Source organism: Sorghum bicolor, chromosome 1, assembly GCF_000003195.3.
Source record: "Sorghum bicolor cultivar BTx623 chromosome 1, Sorghum_bicolor_NCBIv3, whole genome shotgun sequence".
NCBI lineage: Eukaryota > Viridiplantae > Streptophyta > Magnoliopsida > Poales > Poaceae > Sorghum > Sorghum bicolor.
The window spans coordinates 72,212,077-72,236,568 of record NC_012870.2 but is presented as its reverse complement, the minus strand read 5'-3'; the positions used below and the strand labels follow the sequence as shown (position 1 = coordinate 72,236,568).

General features: G+C 42.7%; 3 protein-coding genes and 1 non-coding gene across 5 annotated transcripts; 2 read left to right on the top strand and 2 right to left on the bottom strand.

Annotated features, from left to right (window-relative positions):
• Positions 241 to 4,175, top strand: LOC8056845 (glucan endo-1,3-beta-glucosidase 7). Its single transcript, XM_002468168.2, has 4 exons — positions 241 to 866; positions 2,491 to 2,870; positions 2,989 to 3,618; positions 3,708 to 4,175. Exons 1-4 carry the CDS (start codon positions 788 to 790, stop codon positions 3,915 to 3,917), a joined length of 1,299 nt encoding a protein of 432 aa, XP_002468213.1. The 5' UTR covers positions 241 to 787; the 3' UTR covers positions 3,918 to 4,175.
• On the bottom strand, positions 4,068 to 13,885 carry LOC8056844 (flap endonuclease Xni). Of its 2 annotated transcripts, XM_002465555.2 has the most exons (15): positions 13,567 to 13,884; positions 12,945 to 13,176; positions 12,236 to 12,315; positions 10,880 to 10,918; positions 10,760 to 10,778; positions 10,197 to 10,253; positions 9,431 to 9,558; positions 9,212 to 9,280; positions 8,873 to 8,958; positions 8,683 to 8,792; positions 5,583 to 5,633; positions 5,177 to 5,235; positions 4,844 to 4,888; positions 4,668 to 4,742; positions 4,068 to 4,553 (listed from the first exon to the last, which is right to left on the bottom strand). In XM_002465555.2, the coding sequence occupies exons 1-15, from the start codon at positions 13,666 to 13,668 to the stop codon at positions 4,440 to 4,442; spliced, it is 1,266 nt and encodes a 421-aa protein (XP_002465600.1). In that variant the 5' UTR covers positions 13,669 to 13,884; the 3' UTR covers positions 4,068 to 4,439. The 2 variants fall into 2 exon arrangements, with proteins under 2 accessions (XP_002465600.1, XP_021319695.1); XM_021464020.1 differs by lacking the exon at positions 10,197 to 10,253 and having other exon boundaries at positions 4,129 to 4,553; positions 13,567 to 13,885.
• TRNAE-UUC lies at positions 13,974 to 14,047 on the top strand. The gene has a single exon. It is a non-coding gene; the product is annotated as a tRNA-Glu (tRNA).
• LOC8056843 (coatomer subunit gamma-1) lies at positions 15,369 to 23,117 on the bottom strand. The gene is made up of 18 exons (XM_002465554.2): positions 22,886 to 23,117; positions 22,152 to 22,249; positions 21,968 to 22,018; positions 21,703 to 21,816; positions 21,416 to 21,616; positions 21,234 to 21,335; positions 19,580 to 19,687; positions 19,268 to 19,498; positions 18,934 to 19,184; positions 18,686 to 18,857; positions 17,948 to 18,103; positions 17,805 to 17,855; positions 17,489 to 17,629; positions 17,215 to 17,409; positions 17,017 to 17,148; positions 16,757 to 16,930; positions 16,165 to 16,404; positions 15,369 to 15,821 (listed from the first exon to the last, which is right to left on the bottom strand). Exons 1-18 carry the CDS (start codon positions 22,968 to 22,970, stop codon positions 15,627 to 15,629), a joined length of 2,697 nt encoding a protein of 898 aa, XP_002465599.1. The 5' UTR covers positions 22,971 to 23,117; the 3' UTR covers positions 15,369 to 15,626.

The following is a 24,492-nucleotide window of genomic DNA, read 5'->3' as shown; positions in this document are numbered from 1 at the left end:
AATTATACACTGTAAATCGCGATACGAACATATTGGATAATGTTTATCAAATAAAAACAAAAATATTACAGTATCCGAAAACTTTTTATATCTAAACGAGGCCGAGGTTAATTGCTGAGAGCAAAATAACGACCGCCCCATCAAATCATCACGACGTCCTCGCGTCTCGACTGTTCCCACCGAGACAGGCGCGCGGCCACATCCTCCCTCCGGGCCTGGCCGGGCAAATAATTCGCGGAAACCCCCATAGATTCTGCAAAGACGAAAGCGCGACGCGCACTGCATGCCGCCATGATTTCCGATGCAAGCGATCCCTGCCCTTGGCTTTTTGGCCGGTCGAGCGGAGCCAATCTCGGGGAGCATTACATCTGAAGCAACCTTTTACGGCGACCACCACCTATAAGAGAATCCACCACGCGTGGCTGCACGAAACACACAGCTCGTGCAGGCAGATTCCAGATATACACACAAGGCAAAAGACTAGAGGCAGACCGCAGACGACGGTGACCAGGGGTCGTCTACTGCGCGTACAACGCTTGGCGTCCTTGCCACGCGCACGGTGTCGCTACGCGCGCTTTTTCCTCTTTCACGCAGTAGCAGTAGGAGAAAAGACTCTGCCTGCACCTTGCAGCCAGCGACGGCGCGAGTCCTTGCGTGCGTCTCCCGTTCCCGGCCCGCGCTCCCTCGCCTTGCTTTCCTCGGCGCCTTCGTCGTCTCTTCCTCTCGCCACTAGTAGCCAGCCATTGGAGGCGCGTAGGGCTGGGCGGTTGCAGTGAGCAGCGGTAGCATGGGGATCAGGAGGCAGCACGGTGCTGCTACGATCGTCTTGGGGATCATCCTGGAGCTCGTCCTCTTCCGCTTGGCGAGTAAGTTCATACGGTGCCATTTCTTTCCCTTCTAATTTGAAGACTTCACACTCCAGAGTTCAGAGTTCAGAGTTCTTCGTCACTCAGCAACTGAATGTCGAATATGCATGTTATTGTCTGCTATATACTTCTATATGGTTAGCTGAATTTGATTGTTTAGGGCTTTAGGCTCCGAGATTTGTCTCTTAAAAGGGTGAAAATCGGCATGTACACAGCCTAACACTGAATCCTATCATATCATGTAGCTTTTCCCCCCTTCAGAGCAAAGATCGTTCTCAGAAACCTCTAGTGGTCTAGTTGCCTATACTCGATTTAGTTCTCTTTGAGAGTGGCTTCACTTTTGGCGTACATCTTGGTTTCTCCATTGAGCGTTATGTATACATTACTTTTACCATTTCTGCAGACACAAAGTTCCGCATACGTTAGAGTTCGACGTTACACAAACGACACATACGTAGCTCACTCATTCGTGGGGGTAGTTACCCAACTTTGCTGCTAGTTTTTTTCTCAAGTGGAGTGTAAAGCCGATGGTGATTGATGGTACAATTTTCGCTATTCTCTAAAGGTAGGACGGATTTGCTGAGATCTCTGCTTTTGCTAACCATGAAAATGAAATTTCTCCAGCAAAATCCTGCTTGCTGCAGAGAACTGGAGCTTCCCTTTCCAGTACGTCACAATCGTATTCTTAACGCCTGGATAAAGAAAGGAATTATGACAGAAATTGCCCTTAAATGTCAAAGCAGGCGACGCTGAGCTGAACCATACAAAACCATGCCATGTCAATTGGGGCACAAGTTCATGTCGAGGATTCTACTGATTGGTGTGGACACGCACTGCAGTAGAATAGAGTAGACGTTACATGTTCTGTTGTGAGACCATCAACTGTGCGTCAGTACTGCATTAAGGAGGAGGAGCATATGATGAGTAGTTCCTAAGCAACTTTAGAGTTCAAACGGAGTGTTCATGCCTCCAGCATTGGTCTTGCTCAAATTGGATTGGTTCACTGGTAGGCGATCGAGACATCGAGTAGGAGTAGGTGACTTTGACCCATGGATCATACTCTGAGCCCACCAAACCGGTCGGTCAGGGAATCTAGTAGGGGAACGCAATTGCCCAATCATTAATGGATAGAAATCGACGACTCCTGTCCCCTCTCCTGGACAAAACTCTGGAGTACCAGTTGGTAGTTGCAGCCTGCAACTACTCCAGACTTGCAGCAGCCAGCAGCCACCGCAATGCTCCGCGAAACAAAAGCTTATGGTAGTCCGTCATTTCTGTAGGGTACCTGGACGCACGCGTGACAGATGATGGTGCCAAAACAGGGGCCATGGCTGCCTAACTGTGCGTATCGTTGCCATCTAACCACTGCTCGTTCCCACGTACATACATTTGCATGTGGCCAAACACGTTATGCGCCGCCCCCCACAAATCATGCTCTCTTCCATTTGGCCACATCCCAAAAACTGTTTGTTTTTGTTTTGAAATTTTAAAATATGATTCGATCGTATCACTGTCATTTGTGTTAGTGTTTTAACTGGAAAAACTGAACACGCACGAAATCACTTCGTGGATCATGTGCACTGTAATCTTTGATTCTCAGAATATGCAACTTCACTATTTACAGCGTCGCAGTCGTTCATCGGGGTCAACTACGGGACGATCGCGGACAACCTGCCGCCGCCGGCGTCGACGGCCAGCCTGCTCATGTCCACGTCCATCGGCAAGCTCCGCCTGTACGAGCCACAGCCGGACCTGGTCGCCGCGCTCGCGGGCTCCAACATCTCCATCCTGCTGGGCATCCCCAACGGCGCCGTCCCGAACCTCGCGTCCTCCCCGGCCGCCGCCGCGTCCTGGGCCGCCGCCAACATCCCCACCACCGTTCCCGTCTCCGCCATCTCCGTCGGCAACGAGCTGCTCAACTCCGGCGACCCCACGCTCGCGCCCCAGCTCCTCCCCGCCATGCAGAACCTGCTCGCCGCGCTCCCGGCGGGCTCGACCACCAAGGCACGTATATAAATATATCCTCTCGTCACACATGTGTGATCACTGTAGAGACAGAGACGCATGGTTGGCCGGACGGTTCTTGAGCAAGTCGTCAAGTTGGCAATTCCTGTACGTGCAGATCTCCACCGTGCACTCCATGGCCGTGCTGTCGGCGTCGGACCCGCCGTCCTCCGGCGCGTTCCACCCGGACCTCGCCGGCAGCCTGGACCCGGTGCTGGACTTCCTGCACCAGAACGGGGCGCCCTTCATGATCAACCCGTACCCCTACTTCGCGTACGCCTCCGACACGCGGCCGGAGACGCTGGCGTTCTGCCTGTTCCAGCCCAACGCGGGGCGCGTCGACGCCGTGTCGGGGCTCACCTACACCAACATGTTCGACGCGCAGCTGGACGCCATCCGCGCCGCGCTGGACGCCAAGGGGTACAGCGACGTGGAGATCGTCATCGCCGAGACCGGGTGGCCGTACAAGGGCGACGCCGACGAGGCCGGCGCCACGGTGGACAACGCCAAGGCCTACAACACCAACCTCGTGGCGCACCTCAAGTCCCAGGTCGGCACGCCGCGGACGCCGGGCAAGTCGGTGGACACGTACATCTTCGCGCTCTACGACGAGGACCTCAAGGGGGGCCCGGAGTCGGAGCGGTCCTTCGGGCTGTACAAGACAGACCTGACGGCGAACTACGACGTCGGGCTCGCGAAGAGCAGCAGCACGGCGGCACCGACCAGTTTGACTCCGGTTCCGGCACAGGTGCTTCTCAGTTCTAGATCGGTGCTCGCCACGATCCGCTGGCCTTGGTTGATGGAACGGGGCGTTACTGATGCCATCTGAATTTGCAGGGCACGCCGCAGCCGAGCAAAGGGACGATGCCGACGGGGTTCTGCGAGACCACGGCCGCCGTGCCAGGCAGCAAGCAGGGCCAGCAGTTGCCACAGAGCAGCTCGTGCTACATCCCGGGCGGAGCCGTGTCGCAGCGAGCTGACGCCGGCACATGGCAGCTTGTTTTGTTTGGTGTTTTGCTGTGCTTGGTCACGGTAGCCGTCAACTAGTTACAGCAGTATCTGTGTGCGACGGAACAAGTACAAGTTTTTGCAACACACTGTGTGTCACAGTTGTGCGTATAGATTCGCCACCGTATTAGACTTCAGGAAAGCTGCTAGGCATAGTCGAATGGTCGAATGTTGAGCTACACGGTTAACTTGCTTTGGCCTCCACAGCTCCACCTGTGCAATCCCTTTTGTAATTGGTAGTACAGAAATATAAAAATCAGATGGATTCCGCGAGCTTTCTCAAAAAAGGCGGAACAATGTTGTGCATTTTTTATCTACAGAACTAAGTTGCGTGATATAAACACACAGCTTCTTTGCCTAAGCAGCGGCACCTTCGATTTATGCATTTCTGCACACCTATGGCAGCAACAATTTGATTTTGCAATTTGGGTATGGCTGACTGCCGAATCCACAGAAGTCAATGGCATCAGTATTGACCACTACGTCACCAGGCTTTGAATCCAAACTCTTAGCCTTGGTAAAATTCCTTTTTAGTCAATGCTGAAAGCATCAGCGTCATCATCATTTTAGTTTGTTCCAAAGATAGGTTGCTCTTCTGATGATTGGGTCTGCTGAGGAGCCTTCTGCATATGCTTCCAATGCTCGTAAGAGTTTTATGAATTTGACTCCATCATCCTGAAGCAGTATGTGACAGGAATTTAAGTGTATGCAGGAAGGAACATAAAACGAGAACACTTTTATCCCTACAAACTAAAATGGTATGGTACTTAAATTTTAATTTCAAGTCACCTGTGGCTTCTTATATGCAAGGTCGGCTGTCTTGAAAGGAACCATATAAGAAGGAAGATCAGAACGCAACGTGGCCTACAATGTGGTTTGTATGAAAAGAATTTGTTGAGATGTTCTCTTGAAAATTAGAAACGAAGCAAGAACAATATATCCACAGAAATATCAATAAAGAATACCAGGCTTTTGCAAAGGATTGCCTGTTCCGAGTGAGAAATCAAAGCCTGTAAAAAACCCATATTAATTCAGCTATTAACAGTACCGTTTTAAATTAAATAAAATAAATTATATTTGACGAGAACAATGATGAGAATAATTTCAAGTGTAAGAGCTAAAATTATATTTAACTTTTCAGGACCATGCATTAACTAAATCCATTGCAACAAAGGCATCATATAACAAAATGAAGTGAAATCATGCCAGCATTGCTAGAGTTTCTGTGCAGATGCAAGTGGATGCCGATACATGGAAACAAAGGAAACAGACGAGAGGAGTTATCATGTACACATTGCCTGTTTAATCCGATCATCCTCAACTTCATCCACGGATTTCAGTAGATTCTCCAAGGAACCTATTTAGAATTTTCAAAAGAAAAAAAAAAGATCATTGCTGTGTCCCTGAAACCTCCTAAGATAATCAGGGTAACAGATATGCTTTGCTGATGTTCCCTAAGAAAAAGGTTGATAGACAAGGCTAAACATGTGATTTATAAAAGACAGGTGGATTCAAACCTTCCCACTTTGGAGTGTATGCATATTCTAAAATATATCCAATTTTTATAGTATGTGTAAGATCAATGAGTTTGAACCAACAAGCTAAACATAACAAAATAAACTCTGCTACAGCAATACAAATGTTAAACTAATTAACCCAGATCAAATTAGTCTTTTAAGTGCAAAGATTTCTAAAGAAGCATACCGAACTTGGTTATCAGCTTTACTGCATTAATATCTCCAATCCCCTCAACTCCTGAAAATAAAAGTGTTTTCAATCACATCATAAGCATATCTCAGTCAACAGGTTCCAGCAAAGATAAATTTAGATCAGAGAGATGCACTGTGGCAACAAATGATGGATGATCACTAGTAAAAGTTATAAGCAGATTGGCACAGAACAAATTGCATTTGTGCTAAAAAGGTAAATAGACTTGGTATGGTTCATAGCTAATTTGATAGGCCACCAAAGGTATTCAACAGAGATTACAGTTTCAATCATAAAATACAGTACAGAACAAAAGAACCAATAGCTAAACAAGTAGAACAAGCACGAAAGAATATCTGTAGAAGATCATCAAATTATCTGTTCTTCGATAAAGAACAGCTACAGCAAAGAGCACATGATGCTAGATGTCTTTATTTTACTCCAAAGTTCCTACCACCTTCACACTGACTTCTTCCGGAAAGTTATCTTATCTTCACTTTGTGGGACTCCTGCTTATGACGACAGTAGAACTAGGCCCTGTTTGGAACCGACTCCGCGAGAATCGTGCCAAACGCAGCACAGCGTCAGCGATTCTTACGACCACACAAGAGAGAGGGGCCGCGATAATGAACTGCTCGACCGATTAACGGTACTGCGTGGCCACAGATCGTGGTCCAAAACAGGGCCTAGAAAAATAAATGCAATCCAGCACAAGAAAGCACTATTTCTATATGACGATAGCCATGCATCCTTGTCTGTCATCAATAGTAATCAGAAAATACATTCATATAAAGGAAAGAAACAGACCAACCAACCCATAGTGTGTTGCTAGGCGCTCGCCTAGGCGCGACTAGTCGGTAGGCGAGCCCCATCGCCTGGCCTAGGGGGTTAGTCGCCGATCTGGGCGTTGGGCGGCGCTAGGCGGCGCGGAGGCGACGCGGAGGGGCGCGAGGCGGACGAGCGCGCGATTCCGTGAAAAAATGGACCCTGCGCGCGAGTCCGCAAAGGATTCCCGCCCGCGCGGCGCGATTTCGGGCGCGAAGGATAAGAGGGAGAGGACGGGTTCCCGCCAGCCATTTGCTCGTCTCCGCCAGTGCTCCTCCTCGACGCTGGACGAGCTCCTCCCCGCCGGCGAGCTCCACCCGCGGCCCGCCAGTGTTGCTCCTCCCCTCCTTGTCCCCTGCTCATCCCCCACCCGCCGGTCTTCCTCCTCCCCTGCTCGTCGCTTGGAAGCTGCTCGTCGCCTGGAAGCTGCTCGTCCCCGGAAGCTGCTCGTCTCCGACGGCGTACCCCTCCCCGCCAGCCACCTGAAGCCTCCAAGGTGAGTTCCCTTCCCTCCCTGCTCTTCTCCCTTCCTCCGTCGGCTCTCTCCCCTGCTCTCAAATCTTCTCCCTCCCTGCTCTTCTCCCTGATCTCTCCCCTGCTCTCTCCCCTGTTCCTCTCTTTGCATGTATGATGAATGTGCCCTGCTGTGATGAATGTGCCCTGCAGCCTGCTGAATCTGAATCTGAATGTCTGATTGCATTGCCTGTTTGTTTGAATCTGAAATTCTGAATGTGCATGTATGATGATGTATGCCTCTGTATTTTCTATTTTGTGATTGCATGAATGTAGGATGTCATCAACTGAGAATGGAACAGAGGGATCAAATGTCCTGAAAAGGAATTCGGATGATGTTGGATGGGAATATGGTGTTCTTGTTGATGCTAACAATAAGGACAAGGTGAAGTGCAAGCTTTGTAATAAGGAGATGAGGGGAGGGATTCATAGGTTGAAGCAACATTTGGCTCATGAGGGAAAGAATGTGAAGAAATGCACAGCCAGAACACCACAGGCTACGGAGGCTAAAGAGAAGTGCAAAAAGGCACTAGCTGATGCAAAAAGGAAGAGGGAGGAGAAGACTGTTCGTGAGCTAGAAATTAGAGAGGAAGTTCATGTATCTAGGGTTGGAGCAAATTCAGATGAAGTCACCTGTGTTGGAAGTTCAGAGCCCCACAAGTTAGGACCCATTGACAAATGGACACATGCTATTGATCCTAAAGCTACCATGTCTGATTCTTTGAAGCAACAACAGTTGAACAAGGAACTTTGGAAAGAAAGAACCAATGAGGTGCATAAGTACATTGCAAAATGGGCCTATACACATGGTAATTTGCTAGTATACTATTCTGTAATCTGTATTTACATTTCAAAGTTCATTAGATGGTGTTTTCCTGTACAGAACACTAATTTTCATGTTCTGTTGGCAGCTATTGCTTTCAATGCACTTGATAATGATGAGTTCAAGCAAATGTGTGAAGCAATTGGACAGTTTGGTCCAGGTATGGTGTGCTCATGGATGGGAGGCTGCTGAAATGGAGGTATGGTGTGCTCATGGATGGGAGGCTGCTGAAATCATCCAGATAAGTCACAATTTAGTGTCCTATCTAGCTGTCTATTTGAGTATTGAGTTATTGACTAATACTAGCTGTAAAAAGTGTTGCAGTTGCAGCCATGCAGGAGCTAGGAATAGGCAGAAGTAGGACTCAGGTATGTCTACTGGCACAAATACTGTGAGTCTGTGACTCATATATACTTAATCCATTCCAAATTGTAAGTCGTTTGACTTTTTTAATATCAAGTTTGACCACTCGTCTTATTCAAAGTTTTGTACAAAATATCACTATTTTTATTGTGTATTGGTTTATTAATAAAAGTTCTTCAAGAATGACTTAAAATTTGACTATATTTGCACAATTTTTTTGAATAAGGCGAGTGGTCAAACTTGGGGTGAAAAAAGTCAAACGACTTACAATTTGGGATGGAGGGAGTAGTAGTTATATACATATATATATATAGTCAATAGTCATATATATAATATATATATAATTTATGGCTATATTGCCAAAACGCCTAGGAAAACGCCTAGGAGCGCCTAGGACCGAGTACACCCGACTAGGCGCTAGGCAATGGGTCAGCGCCCCGATTACGCCTAGCGCCTAGCTGAACCTTGTTCACATACATAATTCTTTTTTACTAGAGTAAAAAAAGAAGGAAAAAGGACATCACTTGTTAGAAGAGGCATGGATCATAGGACAAAACAGTAACAAAAGGCTACCAGGTATATTGTCAGCTTTGTCTCCTGAAAGTGCAACAACATCAACAAACTGTGAGGGTTTCAGTGCTCCATATCGCTTGACGAAGTCTTCAACTCCAAATGAAACCATCCTGCATGTCCAAATCATAAAACTTAACTATTTCAAATGTTCAGTTAAGTACTTGAAATGTAACAAAACATTTTAACTTACCCTGATCCACGTGGAGCAATCCTGAGCAGACGCAAAGAAGGTGACAAAATTTGGAAGAAGTCTTTATCAGGAGAGACAATCCGTACCTTCAGAAGGGGCATTTTAAGACCAAAAGGCACTCATCATAAACAAGAACCAAAATATGTGAATATATTATGTGCCTGTGGTGTTGTGGGTGGGTGTGGTGCTGCATTTAGGAATGGATGATCCAGTTAGTTGTAAATTTTCTCGTCAGATCTTTTCAAGACCTAAAGTTCGAATAGAACATTCTAGGTATTATCAATGATGAACAGTTGATGGATAGAATAACTGAAAGTGAGCAATGGCTCCAGTGTTTACCTTGTAACCAGCTGAAACACTGTTTACGGCCAGGGTGCCAATAACATCATCAGCTTCAACGCCTGGAACCTGAATCAATTATTTGGCAATGCCAAATATCAACAGCTATCTCATTTAACAGAGATGCAGCTTCGTGGCACATGGCGTGTTCCCCAAACAATACTAAATAGTAAATAGCTACCCAGATTGTAAGAAAATCCATAACTGATATATTTTTACCTCAATTACTTTTATTGACATCGCCTTAATGGATGCCTTCAAGTATTGCATGCCCTGGACAACTGTGTCGGGTGTTGGAGTGCGGTTGCTCTTGTAAGCAGGGTACAACATATGACGAAAGGTCATTCCTAAAGGGGGAGAAAAGAATGGTATCGTTTCTTTATAGAATTCAAAAGATGAGAGTAACATGATACAACAGCTGAAAACACTCAATTGGCACCCAACCCTCCATAGCAAAGGTATCTTCTAAAAAGTGGCTAATGAAAACATCAATGTTTAAGTGTTGGCATGCTCTCTTTCCAATGCGTAAGCAAAATATCCCTCCCAACTTGAAGCATCAAAGATGCCCTTGACGCCTCATATGTTTGTTGCTTCCAATATACTATGTGTTTTTTTAGTAAAGAGTAACTGGAAAGATAATAGGGATGCCAAGATAATAAGAATCAAGAAAGTAAGTGTCATAAAATTCTTAGAAAATAAAAGTTGGCAGTGCTACGAGGACAATATGCAATATTCCAAAACTGGTTTACCCAACACTCCTATACCGTTCCTACTTCTCTCTACCCAACACTTTCTTGACCAAGGAATGGAGCTCAACAAAACATTGCTTATGACCTTATGTGCAAGCCAGGGCCCAGGCCATCAAACACAATTCATGGATTGAGGCTCAGTCCAAGATCTCTGATGCATCCCCAAGATGCTTATTGACAGTCACAGACTACCTTCCACCATGATCCCATCAACTTGAGATATCTTACACTCTTACCTTTTGCCATGTGACATTCTTTGGATGGCATGGCAGTATAATGACCATATGGAACTCCTGAAAAGAAAAGGTTGGTGACTTCATTGCTTTAAGAACTTGAGGAAATGCATCACTTTAAATTTGCGTGGATACTAGGTCCATCTCACAATCTCATCCACCAGGAATGTTCAGCTCCAAGAAGAAATTCAAGGAGAAAAATAAAAACTAGAACCAACACCCCACCCCACCCGAACAATAAAGACCCTAAATAAATTGATCTCAAATTTAACCAAACATCTCTAATGAAAATATATTGAATAAAACAATTCGTGAACGGTAACAAGAAATCACATAGCAAGGTAAAGCTTGCAGCGGATCAATACGCTGGTCTAGTGCAATTATTAAGCTCAATAAGTTCAACAGTACCATCGTTATATTAAGGCAAAGATCCAATGCTTATTGATGAAAAAATGTGACAAGTGTGTGTTGCAGAGATTGATCAATAAGAGTTACTGCATGAATATTAAAACATGAAACAGAATGTGTATACTCAATATATGAATTATCCTGGGCACAGAGCTCACCATCGTGATCAAACACAACCTACATATCGGTTAAGAAAACCATAAGTGACGGAAAGCTATGAGGAAACAACAGATATTGATCATTGATGCCAGTAGAAACCATGCTAGAACTGAGCATACCGCAGCATGAGATGGAATGAACTCCAGCATGTCAAGAAGCTGCAAAAGAAAATCAGAACAATCACAATGATGTATAACACACAGAGCTCAATATAAAGTTGTAATAACATGTTAATATGTAGTTTGTCACCTCACTACTCCATTCATTCCAAAATGTAGGTCATTTTAGTTTTGTTCTAAGTCAAACTTCTCTAAAGTCAACCAAGTTCAAAGAAAAATGCACCAACATCAAATTAGTTCGTTAAATTTCCCATGAAATATGTCTTGATAGTGCTTTTATTTGGTATTGTAGATGTTAATATATTTTTCTATCAACTTGGTCAGATTTATATCAGTTTCACTTAGGACAAAACTAAAAATGACCTCCATTTTGGAACAGAGGAGTACTAAAAAAAATGTGAACCCACAACAGAAAGTATAAAAGTAAAATTTATATTAACATTAACTGATACTGAACTCTTTTAAGATGCAAACAGGTTAATCCTGAAACAGTCAGGCAGTCAGCTATGCATAGCAAATCCTTTGTCTTACCAGCAAATCCAAAATTGTAATGAAAATGGTCAAATGGCCAACTACATCCATGCTAGTAGACTTTGTAAACTAGTATCTATCTATTCCACAATTCCAAAACATCATGAGAGTTTTGCTACAGAAAGAGAGGACATGAATGATGCTCATAGTCCATTTACTCTATGTGTGACAAATGAATTAGGAAATTAAGCTGTAAAAATGCATACCCCCTCCGATCAAAATATAAGTCCATTTAGACTTGAGCACAATTTAAGGTGAGAGGTGCATTGACTATATTGCCTATCAATCATTACTACAATAAAGAGTGGGGTGGCAAGTGTATTGCATTGATTAGTGTGTTGTATTGTGTATTCACTTAAGTAGGGATAGATATGGAAGAATGAAGCAAAAAAGTGCATTGAACTTATATTTGGTCCATTTCATCAGAAAAAAAAGGCTAGATGAACTTGTATTTGGGATCAGATGGAATTAGGGATGAAAACGGATTGGATACGGACGGATATCATCGATATCATATTTGTTTTCATATTTCTGGTCGAATTCGGATTCAAATACGGATAATGTCAATCATGTCGGATAAGATACGATTGGATGTCGACATCATAAATATATGATTTAAGTATTCGGATACGGATACGGTATCGGATGTTGAATATTCGGACTCGGATACGGACAGATCTGAACCCCTCTAAACGAATTCGGTCTCGAATACGGTCAGAAAATATTCGTACCGTTTTCATCCCTAGATGGAATAGAAACCTAAGGGTAGAGTTTGAATTTCTTAGAATCAAGGACTCCATTTGACTATGGAACAATACTACTTACCAGGGATAGAGCTTTGAATATAGTTAAAACCCAATCCCCATTTCCATCAGCATGCTCCAACTGGCCGTGCTGCAGCTGTGCTACAAATGTTAAAGAAAAAAGAGATGACTTGCAGATTTCAGTAATTAAAAAATGCAGAGAAAATGACGAAGAGGGGGAAAAATAGAAAACAATGTCAAGCAGCTGCTTGCAGTTCAGGTAAAGGAGCTTTTGTCAGACATAACTTTGACATGATTACACTAACATAACTAAAGAAGAACAAGATGCTAGTCAAACAAGCTTTAAACATCATAGGACAAATTAAAGCAAGAAGGACAATTTTCAAGATACCAGATATGCCTAGCTTAGTCTAGGCAATCCAGCAGCTAAACCGTCAGTCTACAAATACAGTGCACATCTTATGGGTAAATGATATGGCAAGAATGGATCTATATTACGAAAATATTCAATTAAACATGATTTGAAAATATTTTTTCCCATTATATGACTCTTGATTATTCTAGAGCTTTAAAATAATGCAAAAACTAAGGCCAACAATTCAGTAGTTCAGTTCCAGTATACCATTTGCCGATGGAAGTATATAGTTCATTGTAGACATAATTTTGTTTCCTTTCTAAATGTTTACTAATATAAGAAACAGGAAGCAAAAGGCAAACAACACATATCGACAAAGCGGTGCAGTGAAGAAGAAGATCAGGAAGAAATTAACCTAATATCTTGTAGTAGGATCTGTACATAACCGACGTTCCGTCAACTAGCATTATTCTGCTCTTTGAAGGATCAGCATGAGGGACAACCTCAGTCGGATTCGACAATGTGTCTAATATGCTTGAGGATATGCTGTCATCATACAGTGGAATCCGTGGAGTATTCTGCACTGATGGTCCTTGAAAACACTCAGACGAGTCTGTGACTGGCAGAACTGACTGCTCCGAAAAACCCTGATATTAAAGAGAAAATAAGAGCAGTTAATTGATGCTAGCATCATTGAAGTTATCATGATGAACTTTGAACAGCAATCATTTCGAGGGCTAAAAAGAATGCTTGACCAATCCAGCGTGCTATGCAACTATGAGCAAAAATAAATTCAGTGGCAGTCCAAAACTGCATATAATGTGGTTACCACCTTAACACAGTAATCGAACTACACAATTCCGATTTTGCACATCGAATATGAGTATAAAAGCATAAATCATGGCAATGCAATCCAAGTACCAGTAGATTGCTCGTGAACTTCCTGCTGCTACTAGGGCTAATGGGCGTCCCACAAACACACTTCGCTCGCAAGTCGTCACGCCAAAAGAGGAGAACGGATTTAGTGTAACATTTACCTTCCTGAATACGGTGAGTGGCGACGGGAGCTGCCGCGAAGCGGCGGCGCGGTAGAGGAGGAGGCGGGGCGCCGCAGCGACGCGGAGGAAGCAGCAGGCCATCGGCGGAGGCTACCTCTTCCGCATGGCCCGCTTGGGATTGTGGATGGATGGTGGTGGCGGGAAGAAGGGCTAGGGTTTAGGAGTTCTGGATTGGGAAGGCGGGGATGAGGATGTAGAGGACGAGGTGTTCGACAGAATGCGCGGGCGGAGTGTGGAGAAAAGGACTGCAGCCTAGCGGACAGCACCCAGCAGCGGCAGGGAGCCAGGTAGAAGACTGCAGGCTGAGAACGGGCGGCTTTGGTGTTGGTGGGCTTTGGACTGAGCTTTATCTACATTTTCGTTTTACAGGTTCTCTCAAGCACAGATCCATTGTCGTCTAGTCCGGTTAGGATACCTGGCTTTCACCCAGGCGACCCGGGTTCAAATCCCGGCAATGGAACATTTTTAAATTTGAGGTTTTTTTATTTCCTTCCAGTTTTCTTTTAAAGTTGAAGTATTTTATTTAAAAAAAAAAAACTTTCGTCCTTTAGGTCTTCTTGCTTCTTTTTTCTTAATAACCCGGCAATTTAATTTGAATTTTTATTTCCTTTCGGTCTTCTTTAGTTAAGTTTTTTTTAGTGACCTTGTCTTCTTGCTCATTTTAGTCTTGGTCATTTATGTATTGTTCAGTCCAACTCAAACTCATAGAAAAATATTATGGTGGCCATCTCTATTCTTTAGGTCACGTTCGTTTGAAGAGGAACCACTATCTCAACAGGAATCGTTCCTGCCCCGGATTCAGCTGAACCGAACAAGTCTTTATTGGGAACACAATAAACATAATTGGTTGAGAATTTGTGTTGCTCCATTCTTTGTCTACATGCTACATTAGGTTTGTCTTTAAGTCAAATATTACTACCTTTGATTATTTATTTTCAAAATTTGTAAAGTTTTATAACCTATATATTACTCCCTCCGGTCCTCTATGGAGCGCCTGCCTGTTTTTTGGTTTGGCCATAAATCCATAATATCTGGCGGACTAGAATACCGAGAGAGAATTAATTACGGAGCATGTTAAACGAAGCGTTCTCGGCAACGAAGTCTTGTGCGTGCGTCCCAGCTTGGCAACCAAAATGTTGCATCCGTCCTAGCTCGATTGCATGCTGACGGCTGACCAATAGACAGTTAATACCCTTCTTGGTCTCTGGAATTAGTTCGCCCACGCCAGATATAGAGGACCGGATGGAGTATATATTATAAAAGCATTTTTTTCTAAAAACGATGGTCAAATATACAAATATTTAATTTAGGACAAACCTAAAAGGACATTGAAATACAAAACGGAGGTAGTATTATTTTAGATTAAACATGTGTAAACAGAACCATGCATTGATCTATGAGCTGGACTAGTGCCAAATAGGATCCACGTCTCCAAAAAATCAAATTGGAGGTACACAGATCGTAGAGGTACCTAATCATCAGAGCCTCAACTCAAAATGGAGCCTCAAAAAAATGAGCACTTAGGAGATGGCATGATAATTTATCACTAAAAAATCACCACAGGAGATTATTTATTTCCAGTTGTAGAGTAGTTATGTTTATTCGTCTTACTACTCTTAGGCCACCTTGGGTAGGTAGGGAATGAGTTCCTGGAACCGTTCATGGCCGGAAATGCTTATACAATTTGTTCTTGGTCAAGCTTACCCAGGAATCAATGACAAGAAACGAACGAGGCCTTAGGCCTTAGCTGACACATGACAGTATGACACCCAGACAGCAACTTCAGTCTTCAGCCCCGCATTCACACCTTTGCGGAACCACAGAAGGGTACAGTACATTTCCATTCCGAATATTCCATGAAATCAGTATTGAATAAACATCAACTAGTATCTGATGTTATTTGTACAGCCAAAAAAAAAAAGATTACAGCATACGCTATCTGAGAATATCCACGAAGAACAAGCCTTGTAAGCATCTTAGTATAAAGGCTATCTACCCGCTCTACATTGTTTTGGCAGAAGATTTGTATGTCTTGCGCTTTATCCGCTGGCAACAATCTCATGAATCTTATCACTGACTTCAGAGTCATCTGATCTCACAGCCAATTTCATTGCCACTTCGTTGGGCCCACTCAGTCCAAATGACAACCTAACTAGGACCTTCGCGTTGCCAATAAACACGCCAGATAGCAGGCAGGTGTGTGATCTTGCATTTCTTGGTACAACCTCAGTGCCCTGAAAAGTGAAAAACAAAGTTACTGGAGCACTTAGCAAACATCCAAGTACCATTATCTAAAGAAAAACAAAGTCCAAGTACCATGCCAACATAACTGTCCTGATATTCCCAACTATGCACACAGATCATTCCAATGTTATAGCCTAGAACATCACCAACCATACCACTTGCATATTAATCATCCCAACACCGAATGCAACGCATAAGATTAACAAGTTGACATTTGATGTGCTAAGTTCTTAGGTTAAGCTTCACTACCGATGCTCCAAGAAATACCAAATGATGCGCAGGGAAATTGACCAACTGCTTTTCAGAGAAAAAAATTGAAAATTGGAAGCTGACCTCACACGGCTGCATCCCAAGGATATTAATGACAGCATTGACAGCCTCAGCCAAACTTTCTCTAACCCCAAGTCCATACTCATCGACACGCTCACTTTCTGGGTCCATATTTTCCCAGGCGTTCCTAAAGTTGGAGACAGCAACCCTCAGCATATAATCAGATGAAACAATTTCAAAGTCCTCTAACTGGTATTCATCCTCCACACCATCCTCATCAGCTTCCCCTGTAGTTGTGTCAACCTGACAAAATGGGAAGGTATTTAGTTATAGAACAATACAAATTCAATTTCATTAAAGCCCATGTCTTAGCATTCTCAATCTAAATTAAAAATATATAGCCATGTCAATCTTAGAATATTTCCCAAAAACTTCTTCAGAACCAAAGGTAATAGTAGAATTCCAGACAGTTCAGAAAGTTTCCAGACAAGCTAAATCATATGCCATGGACAGAAAATTCCAAATCAAATCCATATGATACAGAACTTAACAAAACTACAGTTATTGAAAAACAAACTATATTATTATTATTAATGTCTATAATAATGTCAGATACTGGGAGAAGATTATACACATGAAACATCATTATGTTTACCTCTTTAACTGTGAACTTCAACAAATTTGAAAATTTCCCAACAGCAGGTACACCCTCTGGCTTTTCAAAAGCAACAAAAACTTGCCCGGGTGAATTATACGGCAAGCTTGTAAGAGGCTTTGAACAAATCTCTGAAAACTCCTCAGCATCAGAGGCATCAACGCAAACAGTGACCTGGAAGAAGCAAAGACATTTACCAAACCTTCAGTGTGAGTTAACATTTAGTCCTTTAAGAAAATACTTGGAATGTAGATACTTACATCTTCTAGCAGTTGTTCTTCTATAGTGTTTGTACAATTGTACTGCAATACAATGTAGCCGTCATAAATGTGCTTAACCACACTAACAGCATATTCAGTTTCTGCCTCTGTCAGCTCCATGGGTTCAGAGGACTGCAGAAATTGATGGAATTAGCATATGCACTTATCAAATTTTAAAAGACAGAACAGTATACAAACCTTGAAGAGTCTTCCAAACCCAGAGAACTCAGGAATGGATGAAAGCATTTTCTGATAAGCATCAACGGTTGAAACAGGTGCAGGGGCAGCGGCAGCGGCAGGTGGCTTCTTGCCAGGGGCTGCCTTCTCTTTAAGTGGTAGCGACCTGACTTCTCTCGACACCAAAGATATGTCAAATGGCTCTTCTGAAGGTTCCTGTTAAGTTCTTAAGACATAAGCAAAAAACATGCATTCATTTGAAGTATGCAGGATGTAATGCTCATTCTAAACATACATAAGTTCTTAGGCTTGCTTCCAGGTTGGCTAATGGCACGTCAAAGGATCCAAATAGGAAGTCCTTCGCATCCTTCTCATCGTTACCAATGGCAACTTCACCACTAAGAGTTTGGAGATAGAGTGTAGCACGATCACGAACCTATGACAGCAAACACCAATGGCACTCTTGTTAACACAGGAATTCTGTGGTTCATGCCATACTGTCCATCTTATCAGGTACTCCGCTGAATAAGACTACCAAATCTGATGAAGGATTGTTTGAAGTTTCTTATGTGCTCAAAAGCATATTAAAACAAGTAGAATTCTAAACTTACCTCATCTTCAGTATCAAACAGGCATCGTTGCAAGAGAACAAAGATCTGAGGCTGAAAAACAAATACAGAAATCCTAAATGAGCTGGAAATACACAGGAAAGGCGATAATATAAAAATACACTTACTAATCTAAGTTGACATACCTTGAGCGTATCAACCAGGGCACCAAACTTTGCCAACGTGCTGACAGCACTAGCACGAACAGTCGCATTTTCCAATATCACGCGGTTGTAAATGTAGCGAATGTATCTGCTTGGATCTGATGTCCTTGGCCCTTCATTTCCCAAAAAATGCAAAATCTACCAAAAAAATCCCAATTCTCACAATCACAGTGGATCAACAAACACTATTGAGATAATACATAAGCACTTGAAGTTGCTGCATGTTCTAAATCCACATATTGTTTGTATTGCACTATTGCTAATGGCCACATGTGAATATATTCAGTAGAACATATATATTAGAATATTAATCTCACAAAATCTAACATAGGAGACACTGGCTTTTCTCAAATCTAACCAAAATGAAAAATAAAGGGGACTCCATAACAGAAATGAATACAGTAAACAAATTGTTCTCTCTGGCGTCTCTGTTGCACCATGAACAGCCCAGTGAACAAAAATAGAAAACCACCCAAAGCAATCATTTGGTGCAAAAAACATCTCATGCCGTCTAGACATGCACTTTTAGATAGACCTCACTACTGGTGCAAAACCATGACTTAAACCATGAAAGTGTTTTCTATGCATAAGCACTTTACTATTTTAGAGGACATCAATAACTGCAACAAATGGAGATTACTTAATTCAAAGATAGCTGGAAGATTGGAAGTTAACGAATAAATTCTTTATCAACAGCAATAACATAATAATTGTAGTTACCTGACTAGAAAGATATGTGAATTCACAGTCTTCAATGAATTCACAGAGATGAAGCAGGCCAATTTCTTTGGCATCTGGTATTTCACTGATCAAAGCAACTATTGAATCCACTATGGCCTTTTTATACTCAAAGCCCCCTTCTTCCCTCAAGCTGTTGCTCAAAAAATTCAACCTGAGAGACAGAAGACATAATAAAAACAGTGGAATTTCAAAGCACAAAATCAACACTCTTTCAGTTATTCACATACATTGAGCGATATTTTAGTGGGAACTTCAAGCACAGAGACCGTATAGCTTCAACAACAACTATCTTGAATTCATCTGCTATATCAGACATGAAATTGGTAATTTGTTTAATGAGGCGATCCACACTTGATTCATTGCCAGTTTTAAGAAGAGTAGTGATTGCCAGGGTCGCTATACTCCTGTTCTGGTCTGACATCAAACTCTCCAAGTCTACGTTGCAGTTTGTCACCGCCAGAGGGCGTGTCATAGCAACCTGCAATATAATGGTTAATCAAGAAACAGATAGGGCGGCAATAACTTTTGAACAGCTAAGCTGGAGGACCATGCATAGATAACCTTATTGAGAGTCCGGACAGCAGCAAATCGAAGCACAGGCTTGGATGAATTCAAGTATAACTGTAAAACAGTAATCGCTGGTGCCAATTCACGGCTTGTAACATCCATCTCTGTTATTTTCCGTGCAGCTTCCAGGACCACCATTTCTGCTTTATGTCTGAGGGATGATTCCAGAAAATCAAAAAATGGGCGGTCACCATTTTGAGTGTTCATGCTTGACTCACGCATAACCTGTAAATTGCCCTTTGTACTTTAGTAATTCCCATATTTTACCTAGTTTTAAATAGAGCAAGATATGGGTTATTGGGTTACCTGGCTTGTGTAACGAATAAGAAGACATTGTGCAAGAGGAGAACGGACAGATCCCCTTGTCAAACTAGAAACTAACTTGCTAACAGCCAAACGATCATTCTGTCTAATCTGCAAGTTGGGGAGAAATCAAATGAACATTAAGTGTAACAAGCGAATAGAAAGTATATCATAGTACACCTTATCCACATGCACCCTAATAAAACCTAACTGTTTACTGAAACTACCAGAGAATTTTACATATACAGTAAAATGGAACCAAACATCCCATAGGGTCATAATAGGTATGAGTAAACTCATGCAGAGTGGATCATCTGAACAGAATATTGACTACCGAAACTATTAGTTTGACAAAAACCACATCACCGAGATTAACAAAAATAGCCACAGGCACAGCCCCCGAACTTATTTATCGAAAAGGTATTCTCCCCGAGAAGTTCAGTATCAGCACAAAGAAATACAGCTAAAGGCATCAAGCATTGTATAGGTTAGTAGCATGCAATGTCTGACCTGCTATTTTAAACTAACCATGATATTTCTGACAGGTATGCGACAAAGCAAAGCATATGACATGCGTGATTGTGCCCACCTCCACCAAATCTATAAGCTGTAAGTATGCTTCTAGGAATAAATCAGGCCGCGACTGGAATAAAAGAAAACTGGCCTCCTAGAATATCATCAAGCAAATGGAGGATACAGAGCCATACATTTTGATGCCAATGTCAAATGAAAGTGATATTGCATCCTTATCATGCCATCTTTAGTAAGATAATGCATATATAACCAAGGTGTTATTCAAAAGGGGGCATGCTTGCCTGCATAGAATTTGAGGGCAATGTACTAGCAAAGTACATCATACAATCTACAATGATTCGCAGAGAAACTTTTTTTGATACTACACAAGTTAAATTCACAGTTCCATTTGCCAAACCATCATTCGTCTGAAAAATACTAGAAGGCACACCAATACCAATATACCATAATGCAGTTCTTCCTTCACTTCCGTAAGAAAAGGACAAATTCCGGAAAGAGAGAAATTCTATATGTTTTCTTCCTTGCATGTGCTTCCAAAATTTAACTGGCTCAAGTGTTCGCCTAAACTCGTTTAAATCGTCGTCTGCACATGTCTAAGCGCTAAACTGTGGGTATCGTGTAGTTTAGGCCCTAAATGGTGAATTACACAAAAAAAAACATTTTAACAGCCAAAGCAGTCAGAAAACAACTTAAATGGTGCATTTAAATGTGTTTAAACAGTAATTGAGGCATTTAAACGACAGTCTTGGTGATAGAGAACTGACTTGGTAAAACTATCTGAAATTTGAGTTGCTGTTAGAACTTAATATCTAATGTAATATTATTGCGTAATGACAATTTATCATTAAACTATGTGAGAACTGAGAACTGCAAGTCTACTATCTATGTCATTATGTCTGTCTAATTGTCTAAGGTATCTTGTGCAACTGTGTGCATGTCTAGAGTCACATTTAAAAATTTAGTATGTAACTATAGTGTTTGTATGCATATTTACTGCTATAGTGCAAACCGTTTAAACCATATAATTTATCGTCTACGCCGACTAAATGCTAAAGAAGGGTGAACGACCGTCTAGCGTTTAGTCTAGGAAAACACTGACTGGCTCAATGGAACAAGATTGTACCTGGTGAAGAAGAGCGAGACCATGAAACTGGACAAGTGGAGCTCTTGATTGAACAGCTTCCTGGACTTCGTTGCTCCATCTTTTCACAATTTCTGGGTTTGCCTGTAGACAAACTCACAAAAGATAATGTTAACCAACCTTAAACAAGAGATCAGTATATATGCATAGAATTATAGCAGTACCTGGGCCAGGTGGATGCCACTAACAAGAGCAGCACTAGCAACCACTGGGTTTTTGTCAACAATAGCTTGCTTCAAATATCTCTCAATTTGAGTTAGTAGGGTACCATCAATTATTCTACAAAGAACTCTAATAGCATTGGCACGGTACATATCTGTCTTGCTGTTCATATCTTTCATCAATGAGCTTGTGACTATGATGACCTATTACAATCATAAAGCTCAAACATCTTAGAATTAGATTAGAAGGCATGAAGTTTGTATTCATCTGAAAACATCATTTATTTAACCTCATCTGACGATGGAGAGAGCTCTTTGATCATTAAATATACTAGCCTCCTAAGACCAGCATCGCTAGACTGGAATAACTTTGTTACTGCAAAGAAGACTTCCGTGGCCTCAACCTGTAACAGAAACATGCACAATTGAATTTATTATGTTATGTAGCTCTGTATGTTTACTCCCCAATCAAACAGTTTTGTTTCTTTGAACAAAGCAAATGTGTGCACACAGAAACTACACAACTCACTACTATGCAGTTTTTTATTACCGCACCTTCGTGAATGTCTCTCCTTGATTAAGTAAATATAATAGCTTGGTGATGACCTGCGACAAAGTTCCAAACAGGACGGGAAGCAGAGAAGAAAGCCACAAAAATAAGAGGGTTCAAATTATATATGTCTCAAAAACTCAAGTTGTAAAGAATGACAAAATGGGAGAAAGTGCAAGGAATTCTTACTTGCGAACATCGTCTCACATCAAGTTGTGGATCATGGAAAGCCCGTGCCTCCTGCAGAACAGCCCCCTTCTCGATCCCAAAGAATGGTGAATACTCGACTGATAAAAATATCCACCCAGTTAATAAAGATGAGACAGCTTGGAAGCAATTTGCAAGCTTAATTGAATTGAATCTATAATAAAAGATGAGACGACAGTTTAATTTCATTCCAGCAAGGTGGGGTCCGCTTAGGAACATGGGTATACTAGTGTTACGGGAAGGAGGCAAATAGGCTAGGGAACGGATCTAAACGATAATATTGCTCGTGAGTCATGAAGCTCCAAGCCTCCAATGATGGAAAACACAGATTCCATTGACGGGGTTAGATAGCCCTCGCAAGTGAGACTTCGATAACGCGAAGCAGAATCGCCCGGCCGCTGGGTCAGGTGGCACGATGCCGCAAACAAACGCAGTCCAGATCCAGATAACTGCGATCTCCCACCCCAATTCCCAACCAAACCCCGCAAATGATCTGCCCAACCAGCAAAATCTCGGCAGATAAATCCGCAGCACCACTACCACCGACGATGACGACGACGACAACAGTAACAACGGATCGCGGAGATACGACGAGAGATCGCGCTAGATCCGGCACACTAGGACGGGCAGAGGCACCCAGATCGTGGCCGCGCGAAAGCAGCAGGAGGCACGTAGGTAGGGTTTAGCGGGGGAGGGTGGGAGGAGGGGTGGCTGACCGTCTTCGTCGTCGTCGTCCTTCTTCATGTACGGCTGCGCCATCTCCGGTACGGCAAGGTCACCGCCGGCGAGTGAGCGAGGCATGCGACACCGGGCGCCTACTGGTGGGTGGCGGTGTGCAGTGTGCTTGGCTCGGGAAGGGAAGGACGATGGACGAGACCGTTTCGCCAGGGGGGGGCTGAAGGGTGGTCGTGCTGGCGTGCTGCCGGTGCGGTGCGGTGGTGGGTCGATCGATCGTGGACCGTCGACCGATACTGGGGGCTCGGACGCGACGCTGGACTCTGGTTTTGCCGTTACGCGCCCTTTTTGCGCAGCAGGTTGAGAGAGACCGACGGTGATCTGTTGTGTTCGCTTGGTACTGTTCGCTGATTTCATATTCATCAAACAGAGCAGGGATGTGTCGTCCGATATGGCCATATGGGCCATAATTTCTCAGTCCGGTAAATAAAAAATATCATCCTCAGAACAAAAATCAAATATTTTCACATATATAATTAATATCATTAGATAAATATATTTTATAATAAACTTATTTAAAGATAAAAGATATTACTAGTATTTTCTATAAATATAGTTAAACTTAAAAATATTTTATCTGCATAATCTCATACTGACACCTTGTATAAAAAGGAGAGAGTATATTTCTTTTTTAAAAGACATTGGACCTCTATTTCTACTTTTTCTTTATATGATGAAAGCTCATTTTTATGTTAGGAGGTGGAACCATGGGACTAGTACCCCCGGCCTCAAGGTGGATAGGCGTAGTCTTAATCCATACCGATATGTCACTTACACACGATTAGATTGTGCCACTGACCAACTCCAGAGCCATCCAATCCTAAATCAAAATTATTGTTTGCAGAATCAGGCAGCAGTTTAAGGGCAAAACCAACTAAGTGTTGTCCTTGCAGATTGTTTATGGAAACTGCTCAAAGACAAGTTGCCTTGGCTGGCTAAATTCGCTTTGGTAGACCATCAAGCAGATGGTTCGTCTGTACATTGTGTAGTTGGTGCATAGGTGAAGCTCTATATCATCCATGGTGATTTCTAGGTGATAGCAAGCTATATTGGTCTTTTGTGGTTGCATGACTGATTAGATGTGAGATTCACATGGCCAAGATGTGGCTACAAAAAACGATCTTGATGGTGGTTTGGCTCCTTCTCCTTGCCCCTTCTCTTTTCTTGCTTCAACACCAATATGAGGGGAAGAGAGCACTTCTTGCTTCTCTCCTAGCAATGCAATGGTGATAGCCGCATGTCTTTTTTCCATAAACACGTCCATTGACGCGTGTTTCATTAAGAAAGAAAATATACTAAAAGAATAGCTTACACAACGTGGATACAAGAGAACCCATAACGATCGAGATGCTTTGGGGGGTCCTTGTGTTCCTTCCCTTTTGTTAATCTCTACTTTTTTTTTCTTCCTCCTCCTTTTCTTAGGTTTCTAAGTGTTCTCCAGTGATGAACTAGCTAGAGAGAGTGGGGGTGAGAGAGAGAGAGAGACCCTTTGCTAGTGGACCAAGGGAGAGGAAAGTTGGACAACTCGACACTAGCCGATGAGTGTTTTTGCAGTTGTAGTGCTGTCATATAACACAATTTTGACAAA

What these genes read in the sequence shown, in the direction of transcription:
- LOC8056844 (XM_002465555.2), bottom strand. Translation starts at nt 13,668, where the DNA reads ATGGCCTGCTGCTTCCTCCGCGTCGCTGCGGCGCCCCGCCTCCTCCTC. An exon ending in TGTCAATAAAAGTAATTGAG is followed by an intron (nt 9,281 to 9,430) that starts GTAAAAATATAT and finishes TAATTGATTCAG; the next exon opens with GTTCCAGGCGTTGAAGCTGA. An exon ending in CAAAGCTGACAATATACCTG is followed by an intron (nt 5,634 to 8,682) that starts GTAGCCTTTTGT and finishes TTTTATTTTCAG; the next exon opens with GAGTTGAGGGGATTGGAGAT.
- LOC8056845 (XM_002468168.2), top strand. Translation starts at nt 788, where the DNA reads ATGGGGATCAGGAGGCAGCACGGTGCTGCTACGATCGTCTTGGGGATC. An exon ending in CGTCCTCTTCCGCTTGGCGA is followed by an intron (nt 867 to 2,490) that starts GTAAGTTCATAC and finishes CACTATTTACAG; the next exon opens with CGTCGCAGTCGTTCATCGGG. An exon ending in TGACTCCGGTTCCGGCACAG is followed by an intron (nt 3,619 to 3,707) that starts GTGCTTCTCAGT and finishes CTGAATTTGCAG; the next exon opens with GGCACGCCGCAGCCGAGCAA.
- LOC8056843 (XM_002465554.2), bottom strand. Translation starts at nt 22,970, where the DNA reads ATGCCTCGCTCACTCGCCGGCGGTGACCTTGCCGTACCGGAGATGGCG. An exon ending in GGACGACGACGACGAAGACG is followed by an intron (nt 22,250 to 22,885) that starts GTCAGCCACCCC and finishes TATTTTTATCAG; the next exon opens with TCGAGTATTCACCATTCTTT. An exon ending in ATGTGAGACGATGTTCGCAA is followed by an intron (nt 22,019 to 22,151) that starts GTAAGAATTCCT and finishes ACTTTGTCGCAG; the next exon opens with GTCATCACCAAGCTATTATA.